This window comes from Centroberyx affinis, unplaced genomic scaffold (genome assembly GCF_046629955.1).
Source record: "Centroberyx affinis isolate AG114_WGS23_722 - 3 ecotype Tasmania unplaced genomic scaffold, CSIRO-AGI_Caff_v1 ptg000783l_1, whole genome shotgun sequence".
In the NCBI taxonomy this organism is placed as follows: domain Eukaryota; kingdom Metazoa; phylum Chordata; class Actinopteri; order Beryciformes; family Berycidae; genus Centroberyx; species Centroberyx affinis.
The window spans coordinates 111,514-134,981 of NW_027279391.1; the positions used below are offsets into that span (position 1 = coordinate 111,514).

At 41.0% G+C, this 23,468-nt stretch overlaps 1 protein-coding gene across 1 annotated transcript in view; it reads left to right on the top strand.

Moving 5' to 3' along the window:
- Positions 1-2,391: 2,391 nt before the first annotated feature.
- The window catches only part of LOC139644779 (receptor-type tyrosine-protein phosphatase beta-like), a 31,821-nt gene continuing 10,744 nt past the window's right edge, over positions 2,392-23,468 (top strand). Inside the window, exons 1-8 of the mRNA XM_071520261.1 lie at positions 2,392-2,779; positions 6,540-7,130; positions 7,174-7,178; positions 7,260-7,316; positions 10,599-10,875; positions 15,116-15,427; positions 18,695-18,958; positions 22,325-22,591. Coding sequence (XP_071376362.1) covers positions 2,392-2,779; positions 6,540-7,130; positions 7,174-7,178; positions 7,260-7,316; positions 10,599-10,875; positions 15,116-15,427; positions 18,695-18,958; positions 22,325-22,591 — 2,161 coding nt within the window. The remainder of the gene's footprint in view (positions 2,780-6,539; positions 7,131-7,173; positions 7,179-7,259; positions 7,317-10,598; positions 10,876-15,115; positions 15,428-18,694; positions 18,959-22,324; positions 22,592-23,468) is intronic.

A 23,468-nucleotide genomic window follows, 5' to 3' on the forward strand; every position in this document is an offset into this window, starting at 1 on the left:
TATGCTGGTATCACTAGGTATTATGTACAATATAGTTTTGCTGTGATATTTGTGTAGTATCATTCTAAAATGTATTATATGGTTGCTATAGTTCTTTTTCATTAGGGACAGACCAGCTTTCCCTGTAATTATCCATTAAGAGAGTTTGTTGCCCTTTGTATTGGACTACTTGCCTCCTATGTTGATGGCTGGGCATCAGCTGGGGATGGCAAGGTGTGGGAACTCAGTATACCTTCACCAGATGAGTCCAGATTTGATCTTGTAGTTTTTATTATCATTTAGCAAAAATTCGCAGAAATTATTTTGGAAGCCAAATCTAAAAATGGAAGAAAAAAAAAATCACATTTTTACATTCACAGACAAACCAAAGTTCCCTCGGAGCTGACCGTTTGGTGATCTACACCTACTAACAATATCTTCAGTATCAGTATTATTCAGTATCAGTCATTGCTGCACTTTGTCCACAGAAATTCAGTCAATATAAGAGTGTGAGGTTTTGGTGGGAAATTATATTATATAAAACAGTTTGGGTCCTAATGATCCGATTGGCTGATTCATGTTAAAAGCCATTGTAAAATAGCTGATAAACACACACCTGTGACAGTTAAATCACTGCTTATAGGCTACTGGTACAAATTTTAAAACCTATATTGCTTGGAAGAAAAACTAACATTTAAATGTTATTGATTATAAAGGAAACAATTTCTTGAAGGGTTAGGGTTAGGGCTAAACCACGGCCTCTAATGGCTTATTGCTTAAAGGAATAACAATGTTTTTGGGAGACTGGCCTGTTAATAAGTGATGAGAAGGGCTGGGTCCTGGTGACTCACTGAGCTAAAGCACATACCATGTAATCACAATGTTCTGGGTTTTTTATTAAACCTTTATTTAACCAGGTGAGTCCCATTGAGATTACAAGATCTCTTTTTCGAGGGAGCCCTGGCCAAGATAGCAGCAATACAAAGTTTCAAACAACATGCAAGCAAACATTAAAAGCACATAAAACAAAACATACAGTAGCAACTCACAGAATCATATGCCTAAAAGACAGACAGGAGGAAACAGGTCTAGCTAAGGAAGCAATTACAAATTGCAATTGAATTTGCCTCCAAACACTTCACTACATTTTTGAATGCCCTAATCGGGATCAGCTCATCTAGCTGCAAATCTGTCTGCAAGTGGTTCCAGGCTGCAGGGGCAGAGAACATAAAGGCCTGTTTGCCAAATTCAGTGCGAACCTTAGGGACGGACAGTAAGAGGGTGTCATTTGAGCGCAAACAATAATTACTAGTTTTGAGTGAGATATACCCACAAAGGTAAGAGGGGAGCAGACCAAGGATGGACTTATGAATAAATATGTAGCCTACCAGTGAGTGAGTCTGCGCAAGGTCAATGAAGGCCACTGAACTCTGGCATATAGGGTGCAATGGTGAGTGAGAGCTTTGCAGCCTGTGACAAACGTCAGAGCGCTGCGGTACACAGTATCCAGCCAATGTAAGCATTGGGCAGAGGCGTGCATGTACAATAGATCACCATAGTCAAGTAAGGGAAGGAACGTAAACGTTTGAACCTTTGAATTCCACCCAGGATCTTTGTCACACATCATCTTCATCTTTCCTGTCACTCTCCACCATCAACCACCAAAAAAACCAAGAACACCACAAACAATTGAAGTGATGAGACACTAAAATCATCCATGTGTTCCTGGTAGATCAATGCTAACACTTTAGCATACACTGTGTTGAGTAATAGTAGGCAACTAGCATTATCTCAAAAGTGAGAAAATGAGAACTTTTAGCAGCTCTAAAGCTAAATGGTAAGTGATCTTATGTGGCTAAGTCTGTCAGTCTTGTGTTGGAAATTGGTCAAATTTAAATGAAATATGATCTAAAGATAAAGAACTGTTTTGAATGGAGGAGGGGGGATACATTTCAGTGAAGGTGGTGGGCGATGGGAGACTCAAGATCACTGCGCAGCGGATGAATAAGTGGCTGCTCACCTGAAATAAACCTGGCTGCATCAGCTGTATTGAGTTAATCATATTTCATTTTAAATATTTCTGAATCAACGGGCTAATAATAAAAAATACTGACCACCTTTTATGACTAAAAGGTCAGTTTTCTTACTTTGGATAATGCTAGTCGCCCACTATCACTCAACATAGTGTATGCTAAATTGTTAGCATGTAGCAACAGAGCCAGCAATCTACTGAGGACACATGGCTGATATTTATGTTCTCAGTTCTTAACATGCAATGTGACCAATGGGCCAATCTCCCCAAAACTCACTGTATTCCTTTAAAGATCAGGGACTTTGCCATACTTTAGGTTATAGTAAACTGACACTTCTATGTCGATGCGGATTTGTGTCTTTCCAGCGGGTTTCCTCGTCATGCATACCCCGAGGGGGCTGTGTCTGCTGACCTACAGGCAGACCGTCATCCTGGGCCGGTGTGAAGCGACAGACCCCGCCCAGCAGTGGGAGTGGACGGGCGGCGCGAGGCTGATCCACGCTCAGTCCTCCCGGTGCCTCTGGGCCGATCCGAGCCCCGGCCTGCCGCGCCACGCCCGCCTCGTCACCCTCAGCAACTGCACCGACGCGCCGGTGTGGAAATGCTACGGCGCGAAGGGAGCGTTCGGACTGGCGGAGACGCCGATGTACCTGAAGAAACAGGGCTTACGGCTCGTGATCCGAGGAGATCCGCGGTATTCAAACTGGGCCAAATATGATGTCGATTCAGGGGGGAATGATGTCATGACGTCTTTATGTCAAGATACAGGTGAGTGGAATGAGGACGAATCACTGAGGGTGGATGTTGACTTCATGGTGTGGCCAAGCAAACCCTTCCAAGAATATGGATATCTTAAAAAGTTGAAACGTATTAAATTGAATACTTACATAATTGAACTGAATATATAATTGAGTTGAAATATTGACATGAGAGTATATTATTTTCCTCTTTTACATGACCAATCAAGAGGAATATTATCAATGCACAATTGCTCTGACCCTTGACCTCCTTACTATTAGTTGTTTGAAATGTTGGTGATCCAGCAATTAGTTAAGGGCGTCAGATTAATGACTAAAGAGTGTAAAATCTAAAAATGTAAATGATCTCAATAAGGAATTTGTGTGGTGGCCGAAACGTGTCGAACGAACTGCATATCCAAAACGCTTTGCAAATTCGAAAAACACAAGCGCATTAACGGAAAACACAAATGCAAAAGCCACAACATAACGATGGAAGTGAGCAACTACGGATGTTGACAATGAAGCGGACCGACTATTATTGTCGGCGGACTATTATTGTCAGCACATTGAACAACATTGCTCATTTGTGACAATCACATAGCGATAGTAACCATAGTTAGCTAGCAAACAACGTTTCACTTACGGGCAAGAACTTTCCTCTTCCACATGTGCAATAATAGTCCGTTTGCAATAATAGTCCTGTTTCATTGTCAACATCCGTTGTTGCTCACTTCCGTTGTTATGTTGTGGCTGTTCCATTTGTGTTGTGATTTTTGCATTTGTGTTTTCCATTAAGTAACAGGGCGTCATTGTAAAAGGAGGGCACCCGCTCTCAATTGACCACCCTGAATAAATAAAGGTAAATAAATAAAAATAAATAATAATGCGCTTGTGTTTTTTGAATTTGCAAAGCGTTTTGGATACGCAGTTCGCTCGACACGTCTCGGCCACCGTAAATTTGCCAAACAATATGATAAATTGGCCTATATGACTCGGTTCATCTTGACATAAATTCATGCTAACTTAGGATGGCCTATCTAGATGATTCTATAGTGAAATGTGCGGCCCAGCTTCTCTCCGGATCAGTCGTTCCTCGGCTCATGAGGCAGAGGATGACACTCCTGATACCGACTTCCCTAACATTGTTGTCAGCGTACTATTAGCCCCCTCGGTCAGTCAGGAAAAACGTCAGCACTGTTCTTCCTGTCGGAGTCGGTCACGGAGGGGACTGAGAGAGCGTCTCGGCCAAAATGTCCCCCTGACAACATGCCAGGAGGTGTTCATATTTTCTGCTCAATGAACGAGAGCCGTCTCAGAGATGAGTCGCTTTTTTCAAGACGGCAGGAAATTCTTACATTGACTGTAATGTGATCTCACTCAGTGCCTTGCAGTTGGTGCATGTAAAATGGTGAAATCTCAAACCTAAAATCTTCCATTTGGTTGAAAATGTGATCTGAAGCACCGAAGTTCATGATCACATTGGATGATTTGTTGCACCTTCTTTCCAGCACCTTTTTTCAGTTATTTTCAATGTTTTGGTCCTGGCAGGTGCTCATCTCTTCCAGACTTCCTCCAAATTGAACATGTCTCAACTTTAGCTGCGCTGTGCATTATGTCAATGTCAAAGAAAAAAGCAGCACCTGGGGGGAAGTAAGCAGCATCTTACAGTTTCCCAGTCAGGAAACTTTAGTTACATCCTGCCTTTCAAAATGGGCTCTTCATCCTTTTCTTCAAGAGCAAGCAGTGCAATCGCTAACTCTCTCTTGTCCATTTGTATTTTCAACAATGTATATATTCTTTTTATGGGATGTGCTTAATATTCCTTGTCTTGTTGCTGGTCATGAACAGGCAATTTCCTGAGCTGTTGGTATGGCAATAAAGTAGTGAATCTTGAATCTTATTATCCCTTTTGTTACCTCGGGTTAGCTAGCTAAGGCTAATTAGCACACTCCTTGCACTCTTTGAGCTGTTGCCCTCTCTGTTACTGCAACGTTCACAGCTGCACTTTGCATGTGGTCATGAGAACCTGTTCATGGTCTAACAGTATCACAAGTGCATGCATTTTTAGCATGGGCAGGCTTAGTGGGAATGGAACACGCTAACAGTACAACACACTACTCATTTTAAGTTAAGTGTTGTAAATATGTAGTCCTCATAAAACTTTAAAAGGTAAGCACGTGGGGCGTGCCTGCAACATCATGGGTTTGAGTCTTTTTGTCGGAAGGGAATTCTGGCACAACTTCACCTACTAACAATGTGCATGGAATGGGCAGGTACACTGGAAAAGAATAGATTCCAGCAACTCTTGCAGTACTGGGAACAACCGTTTATTAGTAAAACCAGCACATTTCGGCTGGTGGCCTTCATCAGGGTCTATGGAACAGTTTGAGTCTTTTTGTCACAGGTCTTATTCTTTCTCTCTGGTCTTTTCTGTCACTCTTGAATATCGTTATGAAAAACGTCTGTAGTGCCTATCACAGGACAAAATCCAAATGATTGTTGTGTTATTCACAGCAACAGTATAGTAGTAGTAGTCGTTATTTCTACAATTCATTTGAAACCTTGAAACAGATGACTGTAAAACATATATGATGCACAATGAAAATTATTCTAAACTCTGTTGCATTGTTTCTTACAAGCCTCTCTTCACATCGACTCTACTGACCATTTTATTCAGATCGCTCTTAACTGCTGCTGTTCCTCCTGTTGTCTACATAAAAATACAATACAATCACACACATGTCAAAAGTAATACATTGCCCCAGCTCCCTGATAAAAATAGATATAACAGAGAACAACAATGCAACAACAACAAGGACACATTATAATATATCAAGGAATCGGATATACATATGGGCACATGGTTTGTACAATATACACATTAAAAAACAGGAAGGCAAGTGTTTCTTTAGATCTTTAGATATTTCCCTCTTTGTTGTGTATGATTTCCTTTTCCTTCTGCCAAGTAACTTAAGTACTTTTCTCTTTGTTTTCCAGACACAACCGCCATCTCAACCACACTGTATTCATCCACACATGAACCACTGGGACTGACCAGCGCCGTCTACACTATTAAAACTCCTGCCATAATCGGCATTAATGAACAGTTATCAAATACAGTGAAAACCCACAGGATTACCCGACAATTCACAACATCCAAACTCCATGGCACAATGCCTAACTGGGTTGCAACGTATGTAAACGACATTATCAAAACTCGAACCAGGAGGTCGGTGACATCGGACTTGTTTAGCGATGACTCAACGTCCGTCACTGAGCTGTCGGCGTTGAACAGCAGCCATATTGCCTCGTCCAGCCCGACTCTGCTCATGACCGACCCAACCACAGACGTATCAGCAAGCGCTTCAAACAGAAATGCCCCCGAGCTCGGGACTGAAGCCAAGGAGTTGGCACACCAAGGATTTTCCACCTACTCTCTTGGAGATCAGACGGTTTCGACTGAAGCCACAGCTGTGACTCGGGTTTCCTCTACAGTTTCCTCAGAGCCGAACACAAGTGGCAAGACAGATTCAGCGGTTCCCTCTGAGGTCACGTCTGTGTCTTCTGACGCTAAAGTCACTGCTACTGTTAGTTTATCTGATGTTTCCGACATGAAGTCAAACTCGGCCACCATGCATACCATCAATTCTACTACTAACAATCTGATACTGTGCAGAGACACTCATGCTCCGCCCACATCCACCACAGTGCAGCCCACAACTACAGATCCTTCAACAATCGATCATGTGCCTTCGACAGAAAAAGGAACACCTAACTCAACCATGAAGACAGGCCCACCATCGACCCCTCGAGCCCCACCTATGACTTCCAAAAACGCACCTACAACTGGCTTGACCTTACCCACAATCCCCTCTACAATCTCACCAGCAGCCTCATTAGGTACCGCAACTCCCAGCGCTCCAACAATGTCTACAGCAGCCTCGACCACGGCTTCACCAAGACCCAGCGCCACAACTCCAACAGTCCCACCCACCATTCCAAAAACCACACCCACTTCCACAGCCACACCCACTATTACAGCCACACCCACTACCACCCCTACAACCATACCCACCAATGCCGAAACAATACCAGCCACCACCAATACCACACCCACTACCATTCCAACAACCACACCCACTACCACCGCCACACCCGCTACCAGCAAAGCCACACCCACAGCCACACCCACCACCACCAAAACAATGCCGGCTACCACCAAAACCACGCCCACTGCCACTCCAACCACCACACCCAGAACAACAACTCTTGCAGCTACCACAACAACAACAACCACGGCTCCCCCCACAACAGCAACAACAACCACGGCTCCTCCCACAACAACAACAGCAACAACAACCATGGCTCCTCCCACAACAGCAACAGCAACAGCAACAACAACCACGGCTCCTCCCACAACAGCAACAGCAACAACAACAACCACGGCTCCTCCCACAACAACAACAGCAACAACAACCACGGCTCCTCCCACAACAGCAACAACAACAACCACGGCTCCTCCCACAACAACAACAGCAACAACAACCACGGCTCCTCCCACAACAACAACAACAACAACAACCACGGCCCCTCCCACAACAACAACAACAACCACGGCTCCTCCCACAACAACAACAACAACAACAACCACGGCTCCTCCCACAACAACCACACCTCCGACTACGACTACAGAATTAACCACCACTGAACCAGTAAGTAACTTCAGATTTATGTCCCATCTCTTACACAACCTCCACCCTCCACCCACTTCATCCCCTTGAGCTACGGTGGCCTGTAATTGACATAGACAATAAAGTCACATTTTCACACTAGAGAGGAGTAAGATAGCAAATTACAGCAGAGATCTAGTGAAAATGTCTAGTGAAGAGCTAATACAGTATATGACCATGTTAAACAATTTGCATTTAAATTCCAGTGGGAGTTTTTGCTTGGCAGGGGAGTTGCTTCCAAAGTAGTTAGTTAGTAGATAGTTGCTCTATCGACCCATGGCAGATATATATAGTTATTATGTGCTACAGGGGAGTCAAAATTGTACTTATTTCCTCTTTAAAGGTGCTGCTATTATTGATATACATTGAGTCTAATCTTAATACAGTGATGAGACTACTGTGATAGACAGATGGGTCATGTAAACACCTTAATCTAGTTAGGGTTATTCCTAGTTACCATGTCCTTTGGGGTTTTCATGAGTTGTGAGTTGCTTTCAGTTGTTGTTTTCAGCCAGGAGCTTAAAAAAGTAAATCCTCCTGTTGTATACAGGAGTGTAGAACAGTGGTTCTCAATGTGGGGTCTGGGGACCACCAGGGGTCCTTGAGGGAGTTCCAGGGGGTCCCCAGCAAATTGATGAACTGTTAAATTCACCATTAGTTCAGTTACAAGAACTTAACACAATTAGAGAATGTAGAAGAATGACTATTTTAGTTTCACTGTTATCTCTCTACCTACAATACAGATAGTCATGGGATTCTGGACAAAATCATATCTAACAATAAAAATATTCTCAGATTTGGGTCCAAGACAAAATATGTCATCCTCTGTGGCTCTAATGTGGACTAAATTAGGGGTCCTTGATATGAAAAAGGTTGAGAATCACTGGTGTAGAAGACAAAATGTGCAAAGAAACAAAAAAACAAACAAACTAACAAAGACACATACTGTAACTGAGGAAGGTCACAAGACTGAAGTGCTGTATGTTTCTTCTCAGTACATTTTTTATTTCAAGTAAGAGACAGTGTGCGGAAGTCTCTTTGTAACTTTTTTTCCCCCCAGCTAGTCCTCACATCCCTCCAGTCTCAGCACTGGACGACCTGTGGGAATGTTACATGGCAGCAGCACAAATACAATGGGAGCAAGTTTACTGCAGTCCGCAACAGAAGGAAAATATTATTGTCACTTGTAGCCTAAAGGGGAAAAGGCGATTGATCTATTCAGTCATTAATCACAGTATGTGAAAGTGTGTGAAAATGGGACTTTTCTTTTTCCAGCACAAAAGATGAGATAAAGATAAGACAAAACTTTAATGATCCCAGAGGGGAACCACCAAGAAAAATAGAATATAAATAAGAATATAGCAAAACGGGGGTATTTAAACATAACACAACTAACAAATTCAACACTAGAATGTGTTAAATAGAAATCTATGAATGAAACATGAAAAAGTACAGCATCACGAGGCTGTGCAAAATCGCAGCAGTGGAACATGCTGCTTTCTGTGTATATGTTATGTAGTCACTGTTGTCAGTCAATTTAAAAACAAGTCTGCATAAAGTTTGCTGTCATTCTGCATAAGATATTAGCCGATAATAACAGGATCTATGCTGCAATTAGTGATTCTGACTGAAATGACCAAAGGTAATTGAAGAATTTTACCCTTTTTTGCTTCTAAACACACAAATAGTTTACAGCAATCTTGCTTATCATCTTACTTCTAACACAGAAAACAGGACTGATGGAGCGATCAAAAAATGAAATTTAAACAGCATTACCCAGAGGGAAAATGGAGGTATGAGGCTTCACTAGAGGAAACGGTGTGTGTTCGTATGTGTGTGTGATAATAATGATATCAGATCAGGGTTAAGGTTGTGTTCAGGCGGCAGGGCGGTGTAGTAGCTGGAGAGAAAACATCCCACAGTCAAAAGGTCACAGGTTTGATCCCCACAACTATCAATATCGTTGTCAGTCACTCTTGACAAGAGTGTCAGTGAAATGCCTAAAATGTAAATGTACTTTAATTTAGTCAAAAACTCAAATGTGCTTTAGAAAACCTGGTGAACAAGATCTTACCTTCTGGTGACATTAGAGGTTTGAGCTCTCTGCCTTCTGGCTTTAGGAGAGAGTTCTTCATGTTCTCATATTAATCTCGACCATAAGGATAATATGTGAGTTATCAAATAGAGTGATGTTCCTCTTTGATTAGATTTTTTGCTGCAAACGTTAACTTATCTGTGCTATTATTAGAGCGTTGTTTTTGGCCCTGGATCTGAGGCTATTTCCTGATGGGAAATTCATAACTCTTATTCAAACATAACAATAGTTGATGCTGCCTAATTGATTGTGGTTAGTTTGATGCTAAAGGTCCTCAGAGAAAGTCCAGGGCCGGCAGGAAGGAAAGAAGGGTGGGGTGTCGGGCTGGAGAGAGACCGCCTGCTTCTGTTCCACAGTTTAGTGAAAGTTTAAGATAGATGGATCCCTTAGAGAAAAGCGTGTGGACTGTTTGATATATGTTGACATCTGATGAGGCCGTTTCGGAAGAGATTTCCAGTAAAAAAAAAAAAAAAATTCTCAGATCTGAAGGTGGATGTTTGATAAGGAATTTCCCGACAACTCTTAGTCTGTTGCAACTGATGTGCTGCACCAGTGCAATTTCTTTTTAACTCGAGTTCATCAGCTGAACTTGACGCCGGTGATGCTGTGGGTGGTGGGCAGAAGCATGTAGATGTGTACGGACACTGGACGCGTTGGCGACAACTTTACGCACGACGTGCCAAGCTGCAGCGCGCGTCCCATGTGGCTCATTCGAGAAGCGCTGACACATTTCCTTAATTTTAGATGCTAGTTATGACAGCTAACCTTGGAATATCCTCTATATCTTTGTTGTTAATTGATCGGACGGATTTAAATCAACGACCGCAATGCTCACATGCGCAACAAGCTATTTGATACTTGGTTTTTTGTGGAGCTTACACGGGGTGAGTTATACTGTAGCTCATTTTGAAAAGGTAGTTTTTACTCCATAGATTGTCGTTGCTTACCTTCTTCTTCTTCTTCTTCTTCTTCTTCTTCTTCTTCTTCTTCTTCTTCTTCTTCTTCTTCTTCGTGCCTTTCAGATCCAGACCACAGAGGCTGCCAGGTGCTGCGTCAACTTCACAGACATCAACACCAACTCTGATTCTGTTGTTGTCACATTAACCACAACTGGCCAGTCCTGTAACTTTACGGCGGTTAATGAGGACACCCGGGCTGAAGTCACCGACTGTGACCCATATGGAGAGTTCAGTAACGTGTTCGTCTGTGAGATCAGGGATCTGGCTCCTGGGACGCTGCTGCATTTAGCGGTGATATCCAAGAGGGATGGAGAGAGGGCCAACATGTCGGTGCGCACAGGTAGGAGCAGCCTGCACGAGGAATACTTTGTTCTGATGAAACTTAATCCTGGCTTAGACCGTCTAAAATCTATGCTATAAAAATATTAGAATAATTATTACTCATAACATTATTTTTCTCCCTCAGTAAACTATATTCTCTGTACAGATTTGCACGTGCAGTGCTGGATACGGGATTTTTCTTACAAACTGGTCTAATTTTATCTGCAGCAAAACTTTAAAAGGGCAAGGATGGAAATACTGCTAAACCTAAAAATGAAATGAAATGAAACAACTATTAAGGCAGGTTAGGCCAAGTTAGTGTAATTGCTTGCTTCTCTCATTCATAAATATATAAATGAATTACCCAAATCTAGTTAGTCTACATTATGTGGCACAGGCTGCAGGTTTGTGAGTAGCTCTGATCTGCTGTAAGACTGAGACTCAAAATGTGAAAGTATTAATGCTTATAAAATGGATGTTGTAGAGATTAAATTCCACATTAAAAACCATTCTGGTTTTGACCAAGGCCAAAATTTCAGTTAACAAAGTGTAAACAGTCAAGTTTCATATTCTTCACCTGATGTGGCAGGCAGACCTGGCATTTTCTTTCATAATTCTCAAAACTTCCATATATAACTCATAACTATATAACTTCTATATATCTAAAATAATATATACAATGCCTTTATGTGTTCCATTAGACAGAGGCCATACATAAATTAGTAATTATCAGTGGTGGAAAGAGTACTAGAATGTCCTACTGAAGTAGAGGTATTGTTACTTTGCTGATATTTTACTTAAGTAGAAGTAAAAGTATTGGTGTAAAAATCTACTTCAATTAAAGTAAAACTGTGTCATTTAAAATGTCCTCAGAGTAAAAGATCCTGAGTTCCTTTTTAGAACAGAGAACGTTGTCAGCTGTGATCTTTTCCATGTGATTCTAAAAGGAGAGAGGACAGAGTTCAGACTGGATTCTTTTAATGGGAAACATTAGAAATGACTAAATAAAGTGCAGAAACAAAGTAAAGTCAGATTCCTCTTCTCACTGTGAATGGATCCACAGATTGTCTGTTTACGTTGGTCCAGTTTCTGTTGCTGATGGAGAGACACAAAATAATTTATACCCTGTACTGGATGTGGTTTAAAAAAAAGCCAGGTGGCTCAGTGGTCTGAGGTGTGTACCATGTAACCGCAACGTTGGGGGTTTGAATCCGGCCCAGGACCTTTGTTGCATTTCATCCCCCCAGTCTTTCCTGTCTCTCTCTGCTTTGAACTATAAAGGGAAAATGGCAAAAAAAAAAAAAAAAAACGCACAAAAGTAAAATTGCTGACTTTAAAAAATACTCAAATAAGTAGAAATACACCAAAAAGCTACTCAATTACAGTAACATGAGTAAATTTAATTAGGTACTTCCACCCTTGGTTTCAATTAATTTGGCACAGTATGTTCTTGTTTAAAATGTCAAAGTTCATGTGGCATGATAAGGGCCAACCCATATTGTGCCAACACAACTCAAGTCCTCCTACCAAGGTGGAAAATGAAGACCAGACACCAACCAAACACTGGTGAATTTCAGCTGTTTTGGTGAATTTGTTGGTGAAAGTCTCTCTATTATTCAGAGCTGCTGCTGAGTTTTCAAAAAAATCTAGATGGTAAAACAGTGAAAGTGGCTAATGATTTTTGTGATTCACCAGCCACTGCGACCGAGGGGGACAGAAAGTTAACTTCCCATCCTGCCTCCTCCTTTTCGTTAAGCGCCTCTCTGTACATCCTTTGTACATTGTCAAGGCCACAACCTCGGAGCGCTGCCAGCAAGCGTCTCGCCAGAAAAGCTTTTTGGCCGCCGGTCCGTCAGAGCGGCCCGGCCCGGGACACCGAGTGCCGCTCAGATCATCTGAGGCTGTAAAGTGAGAGCGCGGTAACAATGGCGTGCATCTAATCTTAAGTGTTTGTTTCCAGACTCGTCTCCTCCTCTCCCCAGAGCCGCTTCCCGCCTCGCATTGTTTCTCTGCAGCAGCGGATACAGGAGGCCTTCACAACGTTTGTTTTTGCAGGACAGATAGATTAGACTGAGAAATCTGCATTCACAGTCCAAGATGTTTTTTTTGGGTTTTTTTTACCTTGAGAGCAGGGTGAAGGTTTGATACTGAGGGTGAAGAAAAGAGATGAGGGTGAAGAAGAGAGATGCGTTGATCACAATCATTGCCAGTTCACTGTAATAATAATAATAATAATAATAGTAATAATAAACTTTATTTGTATAGCACCTTTCATACAAGAAATGCAGCTCAAAGTGCTTTACAACAAAGAAATTACATGCACCAAGTGCTTCACATAAAACTTGATAATAATAGTGAAAATAAGATAAAGATGAGAATAGAATACATAGAATGCATCTTCACATGAAAATACAGGGATAGAATGCCATAATTAATTTAAAATAAGATGAAGAATAAAACCCACTTGACAATTATAGTAAAAATAAGATAAAATGAGGAATACAAAACTCTGTAATCACAGCTTTTCTTGCAAATACTTTGATTACAGGCAGATAATTATTTTATTGTATTTGAAGGGTTTTAATTCAAATATATACTTTGTGGTTTTCAGATGACTAATAAGTAGTGACTTTTAATTTCATGCCTGTAATCAGTTTAGTAGAGTAGATGTCACATTTTTGGCGTCTCATTATGGAACAGAACTCTTCTACCTTCTAGTGGTTTTCTCCAGGGTCCTGGGTGGATTCGTGGCTTTAGTGTCGGACATTGTCCTTGGGGTTTCACTGATCTGCCAACGAGATTCCTTAGGAAGCAACGAAGGCTCCTTGGGGAGGAAGCCATTATTAAGAAAGGGCTATAGTTCAGGATTGAGCTGTGTGTGTGTGTGTGTGTGTGTGTGTGTGTGTGTGTGTGTGTCCGTCCTGCGCCGCTCCTCTCCATTTTGTCTTTTTTTTCTCCTGCTGTTTCCTGTCCAGGCTCACACTTGTTGGAGACTCATGCAGGTCTCCCAGCAAAAACGCCACATTCTTTAAGCTACCAAAACAATCTTATCAACCTCGTCCATCGCTGCTGCCACTGGCCTTCAGCTGGAGCACAAAGACAGGATACACACACACACACACACACACACACACACACACACACACACAGACCTGCCATGCACTTACGCTGCCGTTGTGTAACATCAAAAAAATGTTGAATTGAGATTTATATAATCCAGCCAAGGTGCAGACGAGGTCGCTGAGTAAAAGATGGAAGGAGGTTCTTCAAAATGGATCAGTGCTAAAGGTGAAGAGTCCCTCACCAGTCCAGATGAACTGAAGAACCTAAACACTTCCTGTTCTCACACCCAGCCAGCATTAGAAACCTCCAGCAGGATCAGGTCCAGACCCAGTATAAGCATCTTAAAATCTTAAAAATATTAGCCCATATGAAGGGTTTCATTCCACGATGATACGGATCCATTTTTGAGGAAAATGTTACCTGATGTTCATTGTTTAATTTGATTTTTTTTATTTGATTTGTTTATTAAAGTGTCATACACACATGCTGCCCAGCCAACATGGACTTACATGACACTTCCATGTAGTTACATGAGTGTATAGCATCAGAAAAACAAAAGATTCAGCAAAATCAAATATCACACAAACAAAATATCCTGACTTCTTTCCTGTGCTTTACAAATGAAGTGGGCAATATGGAAGCTGCCCTTTTTTCATAATCATCTAGTCAAAAGAAATTCATAAAGACAGAATTAATTTTGCTATACAACACATTTCTTCGATCAACATATACCGGACAGTAGAACATAAAATGAATCTCATCTAATATTTATAAAAATGCAGCTAATTGCATCATCTTAAATATTGCTATTTTGTAAGCAAAGGTCGTAAGATAGTAATCCAAAGTGAGTTTTACTTTCATGCCAACAAATCAGTTTGTCAGAGTCGGTGTCACAGTTTTCTCTCATATTGAAACCAAACTCTTCATAAGTCCAGACAAACTGCATCAACAAGTTGATTTGTATTGGAAACTAAATTAAATTAAAAGAAATTAAATGATCTAGCCCCACTGGCAGATTTTTGCACTTGTTTTGAGAAAATTACAGTTTTAGGACTCAATAACAGACTATAAGACTTTTTAAGATGGAGATTTTTTGCAGTGCAGGTCCAGTGCTGCAGTCAGTTTCAGATCCAAACACGAGTCCAGAGCTCCAGGTGAACTCAACCCCGCCCCCTCCACCTTCTCTCCTCTGTCAGACCCGGTCGGCCCGGCCCGGCTGGACGTCCAGCTGGACCAGGCCCAGGCTCAGTATCGGAACCAGTCTCCGGTCCAGAGCGGGACGTCGGGCCTGCGGGTCTCGTGGCCCCGCTCCCCCGGCCACGTGGACTGGTATGAGCTCACCCTGGAGGACAACAGCACCGGCTCCAGCCGCAGCACCCGGGTCATGGGCAGCGCGGCCCCCCGGTCCGGCTTCACCTCCCTCACCCCCGGGTCCCTCTACACCCTCAGCCTGGTGGCGACGGCTGGGAACAAGAGCGCTCCGCCGGTCCAGACCACCGCAGCTACAGGTGAGGCTGTCTGAAGAGGTGCAGTCAGTGCACAAAACTCTAGGAGACTTTCTCAATATTCAATCTCTTGCATCATCCATGTCCCAGTTGTCGGAAGGATTAAAAAAAAATCCCTCTTTCTTCCCACCCAGAGTTTGTTTTCTCTTGTCCAAACCAGAGTGGAAAAGTTTACTTTTTGTATTTGGTTCATTTAGGTTCACACTGACCGATTACAAGTGAACCAGGGCTTGTAAGCAAAAGTCACATGACTCACAAGTAGCTCTTTTGTTGGACAGTTTTGGTCACCTGTCATCCTGCCAGGTTAGAGATAATGGTGGTGGTGGAGGTCAAAACAAATCTAATTTCGGTCCCTGTAACGTTAGCTCAGCATGATGGACTTGTCTGTCTCTTCTTCTCTGGTGTTCATCCCACATGAAGAAACAGCTGAATATGAGCATCAGCCCAGACTTCATTTTGTTCTGCTTGGCTTTCCAAGCATGAGGAACCGCTGGCTAACAGATGTCAACATCCGTCTCCTTATACCCATAAACCCTTGGGTTTTGGGGTTGTTTCCTGTAGTCAGTTGGATTACGTTCTCACTCCTAACAAACCGCACCACAGTTCTCTTGTTAGAGGACTGAAACTTGCATTTCCAGGCAGCTCGGTGTCATTATTTGGTGCCACCAGAGATCGAATGGCATCATTCTCACCTGACTAAATGAACCAAATGAAAGAAGCTTCAGAGTTTGATTGAACTGCTTGGTATAAACGCACCTCTGGTCTACATCTCCTCTTCAGGATCTTATTTTTTAGACTTGTAAGATTTCAAGCTATGTTTGGTTTATTTTGGATGGTGGTAAGGTCCCATTGTCAAGCCCTTCGGTTCTTCTGACCTCGCCTGAACAGTTCTGTCCTTATCCTTATAGAACTCCATTGTATTAAAAAAACGATTAAAAACCCGTCACAGAGCCATGCTGCTGCTCTGCAGCATATTTCATCTTCACCATGCACCGGGCCGGACGACTTTTTCCTCAAACAACTTAATAAGCCGGCTGTAAACACTTTGCGATCTCAGGAAAGTAGTTCCGTAGCACCGAAAATAGTCCCCGGCGTAATGAAGAATTTGTTCCCATTTTAATTTGATTTGGTAATAACTACAACAGCCTGACTTTTCATGGTAACAGTTAGTGATTTTTAAAATGTAAACTATGTCTTTGTGAGCTGTATTTAAAGGTTTTTAGCTTACAATTGGAGCCAATGACTTCCGGGTTGACGGCTAAAAACGGTACGTGGGAAGTCAGAAAGTAACGGGAGTAGAGCAAACGCATTGTTGATTTTGTTATTTTCATAGGATTTGTTGACGGTAAGCAATGCATTAAAAAACACCAGCCTTATCCTTTAACACTACCTAATGGTTCACACACACTAATACAGTATATTACCTTCTTAGACACGTCACGGTTCGCCTATTAATATCTTCCACTTCACTGAATACATGTTTCCAGGTGAATCATGTTTGTCTGCATGGACACAGGATGCAACGTGATACATGTCACATACACAGAAACAATAACATGCACCGCATTGTTTAAAGTACAGGCGTCTACGTGGGAACATCGTGTTCACATGTGTGTTCACACACCTCTTGAGTTCCCTGACCCCACTTAATTGGAATAGGTCCCTTATAGGTTGTTTCACACACTGGTAAAAGGAAGGGGAGTCGGGGAAAAAAATTATGGCAACTGAGCAGCCAATTAATCAAGTAACACATTTCTGTTTTTTTTATAGTAATTAGTGAATAAGTAAGTGAACTTTATGTATATAGTGAGTTTCAAAACCAATGTTACAAGGTGCTGTACAAGAGAAATGTAAAAAAAAAAAAAAAAGTAATGTAAAAGAAAACATAAAAAATAAAATAAAAAAACAAAAACCTCCCCAAAAAAAGACACAAAAGACAAATACAAGCTTCTTAAAACTAGTAACACACTACAGAGCTTCCCAAAACACTTCCTGGTGAGTGTTTTAAGACTCTAAATATTACACTGAGGCACTTTTGATGTACACACAAGACCTGATGCCACTGTATCTTGTGTATCTGGTGTTAGTTTATGATGCTGAGCTACTTGCTTACCATTCATGCTGCACCAGTCCAGTCAACCAGCTGGTAAATCACTGTCCCTAACCAGTAAATCTAACCAACTAAAGGAAGCCAACACTCACATGGCTGCTGTTTACAGACCACACAGGATGTCTTGACACACTGCTCAGCATCTTCTCCTCATTTCATCTAATATTAGTTTACTTTTGTTGAGAACTTTAAAAAAAAAAAAAAAAAAAAAAAAACCTGTGTTATTTACTGTTTTACATACTGTGTTTAGGTGTAGCTTGTTTTTTCCAGAGAGTGATGCTTTAAATGACATTTAGTATATTAATACACCTGTAACTGGGTTTACCTTCAGTTCGCCTTGTAAACACCAGTTCTCAATTTACAGCTTTTGTTAGTTTCAAAAGCCAATCATACTATTAAAAAAGTTTTATTTTAACATAAATCAATGTGCATATTAGACTAAAATGCTTAGTAGAAGATTCTTTTAATCTACAAGCTTGTCTAGGAGCTACCTGAAGATGAAAAACATCAACTTAAAATACTTGCCAATAGGTGACTGATAGGTGACCAGCGTTATCTCAAAGTAAGAAGACTGACCTTTTAAGTACTAAAAAAAATATTATATTGGTTTTTATTATATGGCCTGTAGATTCCTAAATCTTAAAAATAAAATATTAACTCAATATAGCTGAAGTAGAAGGTTTATTTTTGGAGTTATTTCAGGTGCGCAGCCACATATTCATCTACTGTACTGTGATTTTTAGCTGTACATAGTCTCTTATACTAAGAAATGGATAATTACAGGGAAAGTAGTCCCTGCTAGTTCCAAACAGGATGTTATTTTTGTGCGTTTTGTATACATTTTACCAATCTCCTCCACAAAACTGCCAGACTTAGCCACATATAATTTAAAATGACTTACCATTTAACTGAAGAGCCGCTACAAGAGTGAGTGAGAAAGTGAGTTTTTAATGATAGTCGCCTACAATCCCTCAACATAGTGGATGCTAAAGTGTTAGCATGGAGCTCCAGTGCAGACGATCTACTGGGGACACATGGATGATTTTAGTGTCTCTGTTCTCATCTCTTACTGGATAAGTTGACCAACAGCCAGTCGCCCCAAAACTTGGTGTATTCCTTTAAATCCAGAACCCACCTTGAATTTCTCTTTCTCCCCTTAGCTCCCTCCTCCGTCAGCGGCCTCCAGGTGGCGTCTTCCTCCTCCGGCAGCCTCGGTGTCTCCTGGCAGGCCGGGCCAGGCAGGACAGAGCTGTTCAGGGTTCTGCTGCGGGACCAGGAGGGGGTTCTGGTGAGGAACGTCACCTTAGAAAACACCGTGACCTCCGCCACGCTCCCCAGCCTGCGGCCCGGGACGCTGTACACCGTCACTGTGGTGGCAGAGGCTGTCGGCCTGCAGAGCTCAGTGTCTAAACAAGCTGCTACAGGTAGATCACCAGTTCATTCACCTCTGCTGTGTCTGTGGTTTGTTTTTGAGCAGTTTCATTGCTAAATGAGACAGTTTATGTTGAGGATTGATCACACAAGATTAAACAAATGATGGTACTTTCTAAAGGATTGTAGGTAACCTGAAAAGTCCTTTATGACAAAATGATACCACCTTTACAGACTGGATCCCCTAATTTTGGAATTATTAAATCATAACCTTAATGTAATGATTTTCCTTTTTCAAGATTGATGCATAGTGTTTTGGAACAGAACTCTTTGATTACTAGGGGCGTCACAATTCTCCAAATCCACGATTCGATTTGACTTTCAATTTTAAAGTCACGATTCGATACGATTTTTGATTTAAACATTTTTTTTTTTCAGCACTGACGGCTATGTCATTGTTAGACTATTGAGTCTTGATTTGTAAAGATCAACAGATCTTTGGTTTTATGCCCTGATAACTGTCATTTACATTTTCAAATTCTTCTTTAAAAAGATGGTATCAAGAAAAAATCATTTTTGTTACCTCCAACAAGGAGTTTATGGTCTCATCCTTGTTCGCTTGTTTGTCTGTCTGTCAGCAGAATATCTCAAAAATGTATAAAAGGATTTCCATGAAATGTGGTGGACAGAAAGGCCATGGGTCACGGTACTATTGACTAGATTCTTATGGGGATGCAGATCTGGAATTTACGTCATTAGACAATTATTGTTTTTAAGCCGTAATTATGAAACTAACTGAGATAGAGAGTTGATCCCAAATACTAAAGGTATATTTGCAGAGTCAGTAAATCAATTTAACTTAAAATCTAAGTGATGATGTCTTTGGGTGTAACAGTAAAGTTGTTAGAATTGTTCAGCGTTGGCGGACTTTGTGCTCCTCAAGTGCCTTCTAGTTTGTTTGTTTTTTTCAACAAATATTGTGATTTCAACATGTATTACATGTTGGACGTAGAATTTTCTGCATAATTTCCTTTTCAGCAATTTAAATTTTTGGAGTAAATGTAGGTTAGGGGCGAAAACGGGATGCATATGCTGAGGATTTGCTCAGTTTAGAGGAAATTAATAAATATTTTCCCTTGCATGCAACTTCAGTTAAAGGCACAGCACTAGACTGCCTTGTTTAAGAGTTTTTCTGAAGTTCCTTTCCTTACAAGGAGTAATTGCAATTTCGAAGTTGCAGTTGTCAAAAATATGGAATGACCATAAGAGAGCAGGTTCATGGTTTCTCGACAGTTGACTCTCTTGGTAGCTCTTTGTTTTAGTTTCCAGTGCTGCAGCGTCTCTCTGCTCACACTCTGCCAGCGTCACGCTCTTCGCCGTTGTTTCCAGGATATTTTAGGCCGCCCCCCCCTCCGCCCTTCCTCTGTCTGCAGCTGGCTGCCCCGTCTGAAGCTCGCAGCCTTCCCACCCTGCACTGTTTCAGCACAATAAATCTGTTCATACCTGAGAGGGATTTAAATCTGATAACAATTGAAAAGCCCTGTTCCATAACACTTTATATCAATTTTGAAGAGAGAAATGCTAACCTGAAGATACAAAGAATTGAGGATCCAGTCTCTAATAATATAATATAATAATAATAACATAATTTTGACAACCAAGGACTTGAGTTAACTGCTATCTATTAAACAGTAACGCAATTTGGTTTCATTTTGTGCAGCAAGGGCTTCAATATCCTTAGAATATAGAGGATCCAGTCTGTTGAGGATTAGGGAAGTTACCTAAACTATTTTGTTTTCATTTTGTGCTGTCAATCATTTTGTCAGAGTAGGTGTCACTTTTTTCAAATGTTGGAAACAAAAAACAACTCTAACTCTTTAAAAATATATATTATTTTATTTAGGCAGTTTGAAGCAACCAAGGCCAGTTTCATTCACAATGCCACAATGCCACACCAACATTATAATCCACCAATAGGAAGGACATATACATACGTTTACATTTTAGGCAGTTTGTTGACAGTTTTAATTTTTACTTGCAAGGACTGGAAACAGTAAACTTTTGTTCCTAGATCTCAACATTACTGGATGTTCAGTAGTAAAGAGTGCAAATATTCTCTGTCCCTAGGGGGATCATGTGAGAGTAATGAGAGAGAGAGAGAATGAGAAGTGTTGGCAAATGAGAAGTGAGAATGATATGTGTTAGCAAAAGCAATTAAAGCCAGGGAGGAAGTTTTAATTTTCACAAGACAGGAACGTTTTCATAGTCAGCGAAGGAGGAAGCAGCCTCATCTCGGGAATTTTTTTGAAATGAGCAGATTGTCTGAAAATGCAAACAATGTGCACTGTGCGCAAAAAGTGTGATGAATCCGTTTCCCCTCGCCATGAAAGGATTAGGTGGAGGAGAGAGACTCGACTAGAAAGAGGAAGTAGTTTGACATTGAAATAGCACAGTGGAAAGTGGGTGTGGAGGTCAGGAGGTCAGGGGGTCAGATGGGCGATGACCCGGGTTCAATTCCCAAAGTCTTAACCCTAACTTTAATCAAAGTTGTTTTAGGTGCCTAAACTTAACCGTTAGCTAGCGACTGATGTGAAAATGTCCAGTCCAATTCCTGCTGTTGTCACATAATCCTTTCATGGCCACAAGTAAAAAATGGCAAGTTGTCAAGTGATTTTATCTTGTTTCCAGACCTATCAAGCTTCTTTCATGATGTTTTTAGTCGAATTATCTCACTGCACTGGCAGATAATCCTGCTGTTTTCAATAGGCTACATTTCACTTGATACATGCCAGTATGACATGTGTTCCATTATCCTGAAAAAAGTCAAATTTGTTGAAACCGGTAAAATTATCTGCCAGTGCAGTAAGATGATTTCACTACAGAAATCCTAAACTAAGCCTGATAAGTCTGGATACAAGATAAAATAACTTCACAAGTCTGTCTATGATGATGTATGTGTGTGTGTATGTATATATGTATATATATATATATATTTAGATCTGGTTTACTCAGTTTTGTATAAGCATAGTGGTCTACATACTGCAGATTGCACAGGCACTTTCTTTCTTTCTTTCCCAGTCTCTGCCAGGACTGGTTTTTATCTTTGTTTATTCCTATTTGTTTTAGTCTCTCATCGTGCTTTTTCAGAATTTTTTTATTTGTACATTCCTAATGTAATGTACACGTTGGAAGCTACTGTACACCAGAATTTCCTTCGGGATCAATAAAGTATCTATCTATCTATCTATCTATCTATCTATCTATCTATCTATCTATCTATCTATCTATCTATATATCTATCTATCTATCTGCTGTGTAATAAATATTCCTCTACAATGTTTATATATAACAGATAGGTGCTAGGTAGAGAAACAAAATGTGATAAATACTTTCTTTCTTTTTTTAAACCCCCCCCCCAGCCCCAGCAGCAGTGTCAGACCTGAGGCTGGACAACAACGGCAGCTCGGAGACGCTGCGGGCGTCCTGGGCGTCTCCCGGCGGGGGCGTGGACTCCTACCTGGTGACCCTGTCGGCCCAGCAGGGACCCGCCCACCCGCCGCGCCGGCTGGCCCCCAACGCCACCCAGGCGCTCTTCCGGGGCCTGACGCCCGGGCGGAGCTACCAGCTGGCTGTCCGGACGGAGGCGGCGGGGCGGAGCACAGAGGCCCGGAGCAGCGGGAGGACAGGTGGGGTCACTGCCTGCTCACAGCATGGAGACATCTCCACACTGCTTCACTCTGCTTAGATCCTTTTATTTTATTACACGCTGCAACTCTGATAAGAAAACAAATATTCATTATTAATGCTAATGTTATTATTATTATTAGTAGTAGTAGTTGCTGTATTAGTAGTGGTGATAGTAGTATTGGTAATAGTAATGGTTGTAGTAGTAGTAGTAGCAGTACTTGTAGTAGGAGTAATAGTTATAGTTAGTATTAGTAGTGCTAGTATTAGTATTAGTGGTAGCAGCAGTAGTAGTAGTTGTAACAGTTGTGGTCATAATTCTGGTAATAATAATAATAATAATAATGATAATAATAACTTTATTTGTATAGCACTTTTCTAAAAAAGGTGTTGACAAAGTGCTTTACATACAATAAAACCCAAAAGCAGTGATGTGAAACTACCACAATGAATGATAGAAAAATAAAAATAAATTAAAAATATATATATAATAGAAAATAGGAATAAAAGGTAATATATGAGGTAAACAGGTACAAGTAAAAACACACAAACAAACAGAGATACAATTAAAAACAGACTGAACTTTACATAAAAGTGTGTGCCGAAAAAAAAAAAATGGGAATAAAAGGTTATAGTTATAGTAGTATATAATATCTACAACATGCATAGTAGACTATAATAGTAGAGTATAATAGTATCTAATTGTAGATTGATAATGAAATTTGTGTGTTGTGATGACCAATTACTTCTCAGAAACACTTTGTTACCTATTAGATACATTTATTTCAACTTCTAATACATTACACAAGCTTGGGATAATCATGTTACGTCTGCATTCAGGATAGTTTTGAACTATTGATGTTTTTCCATCTACTAACT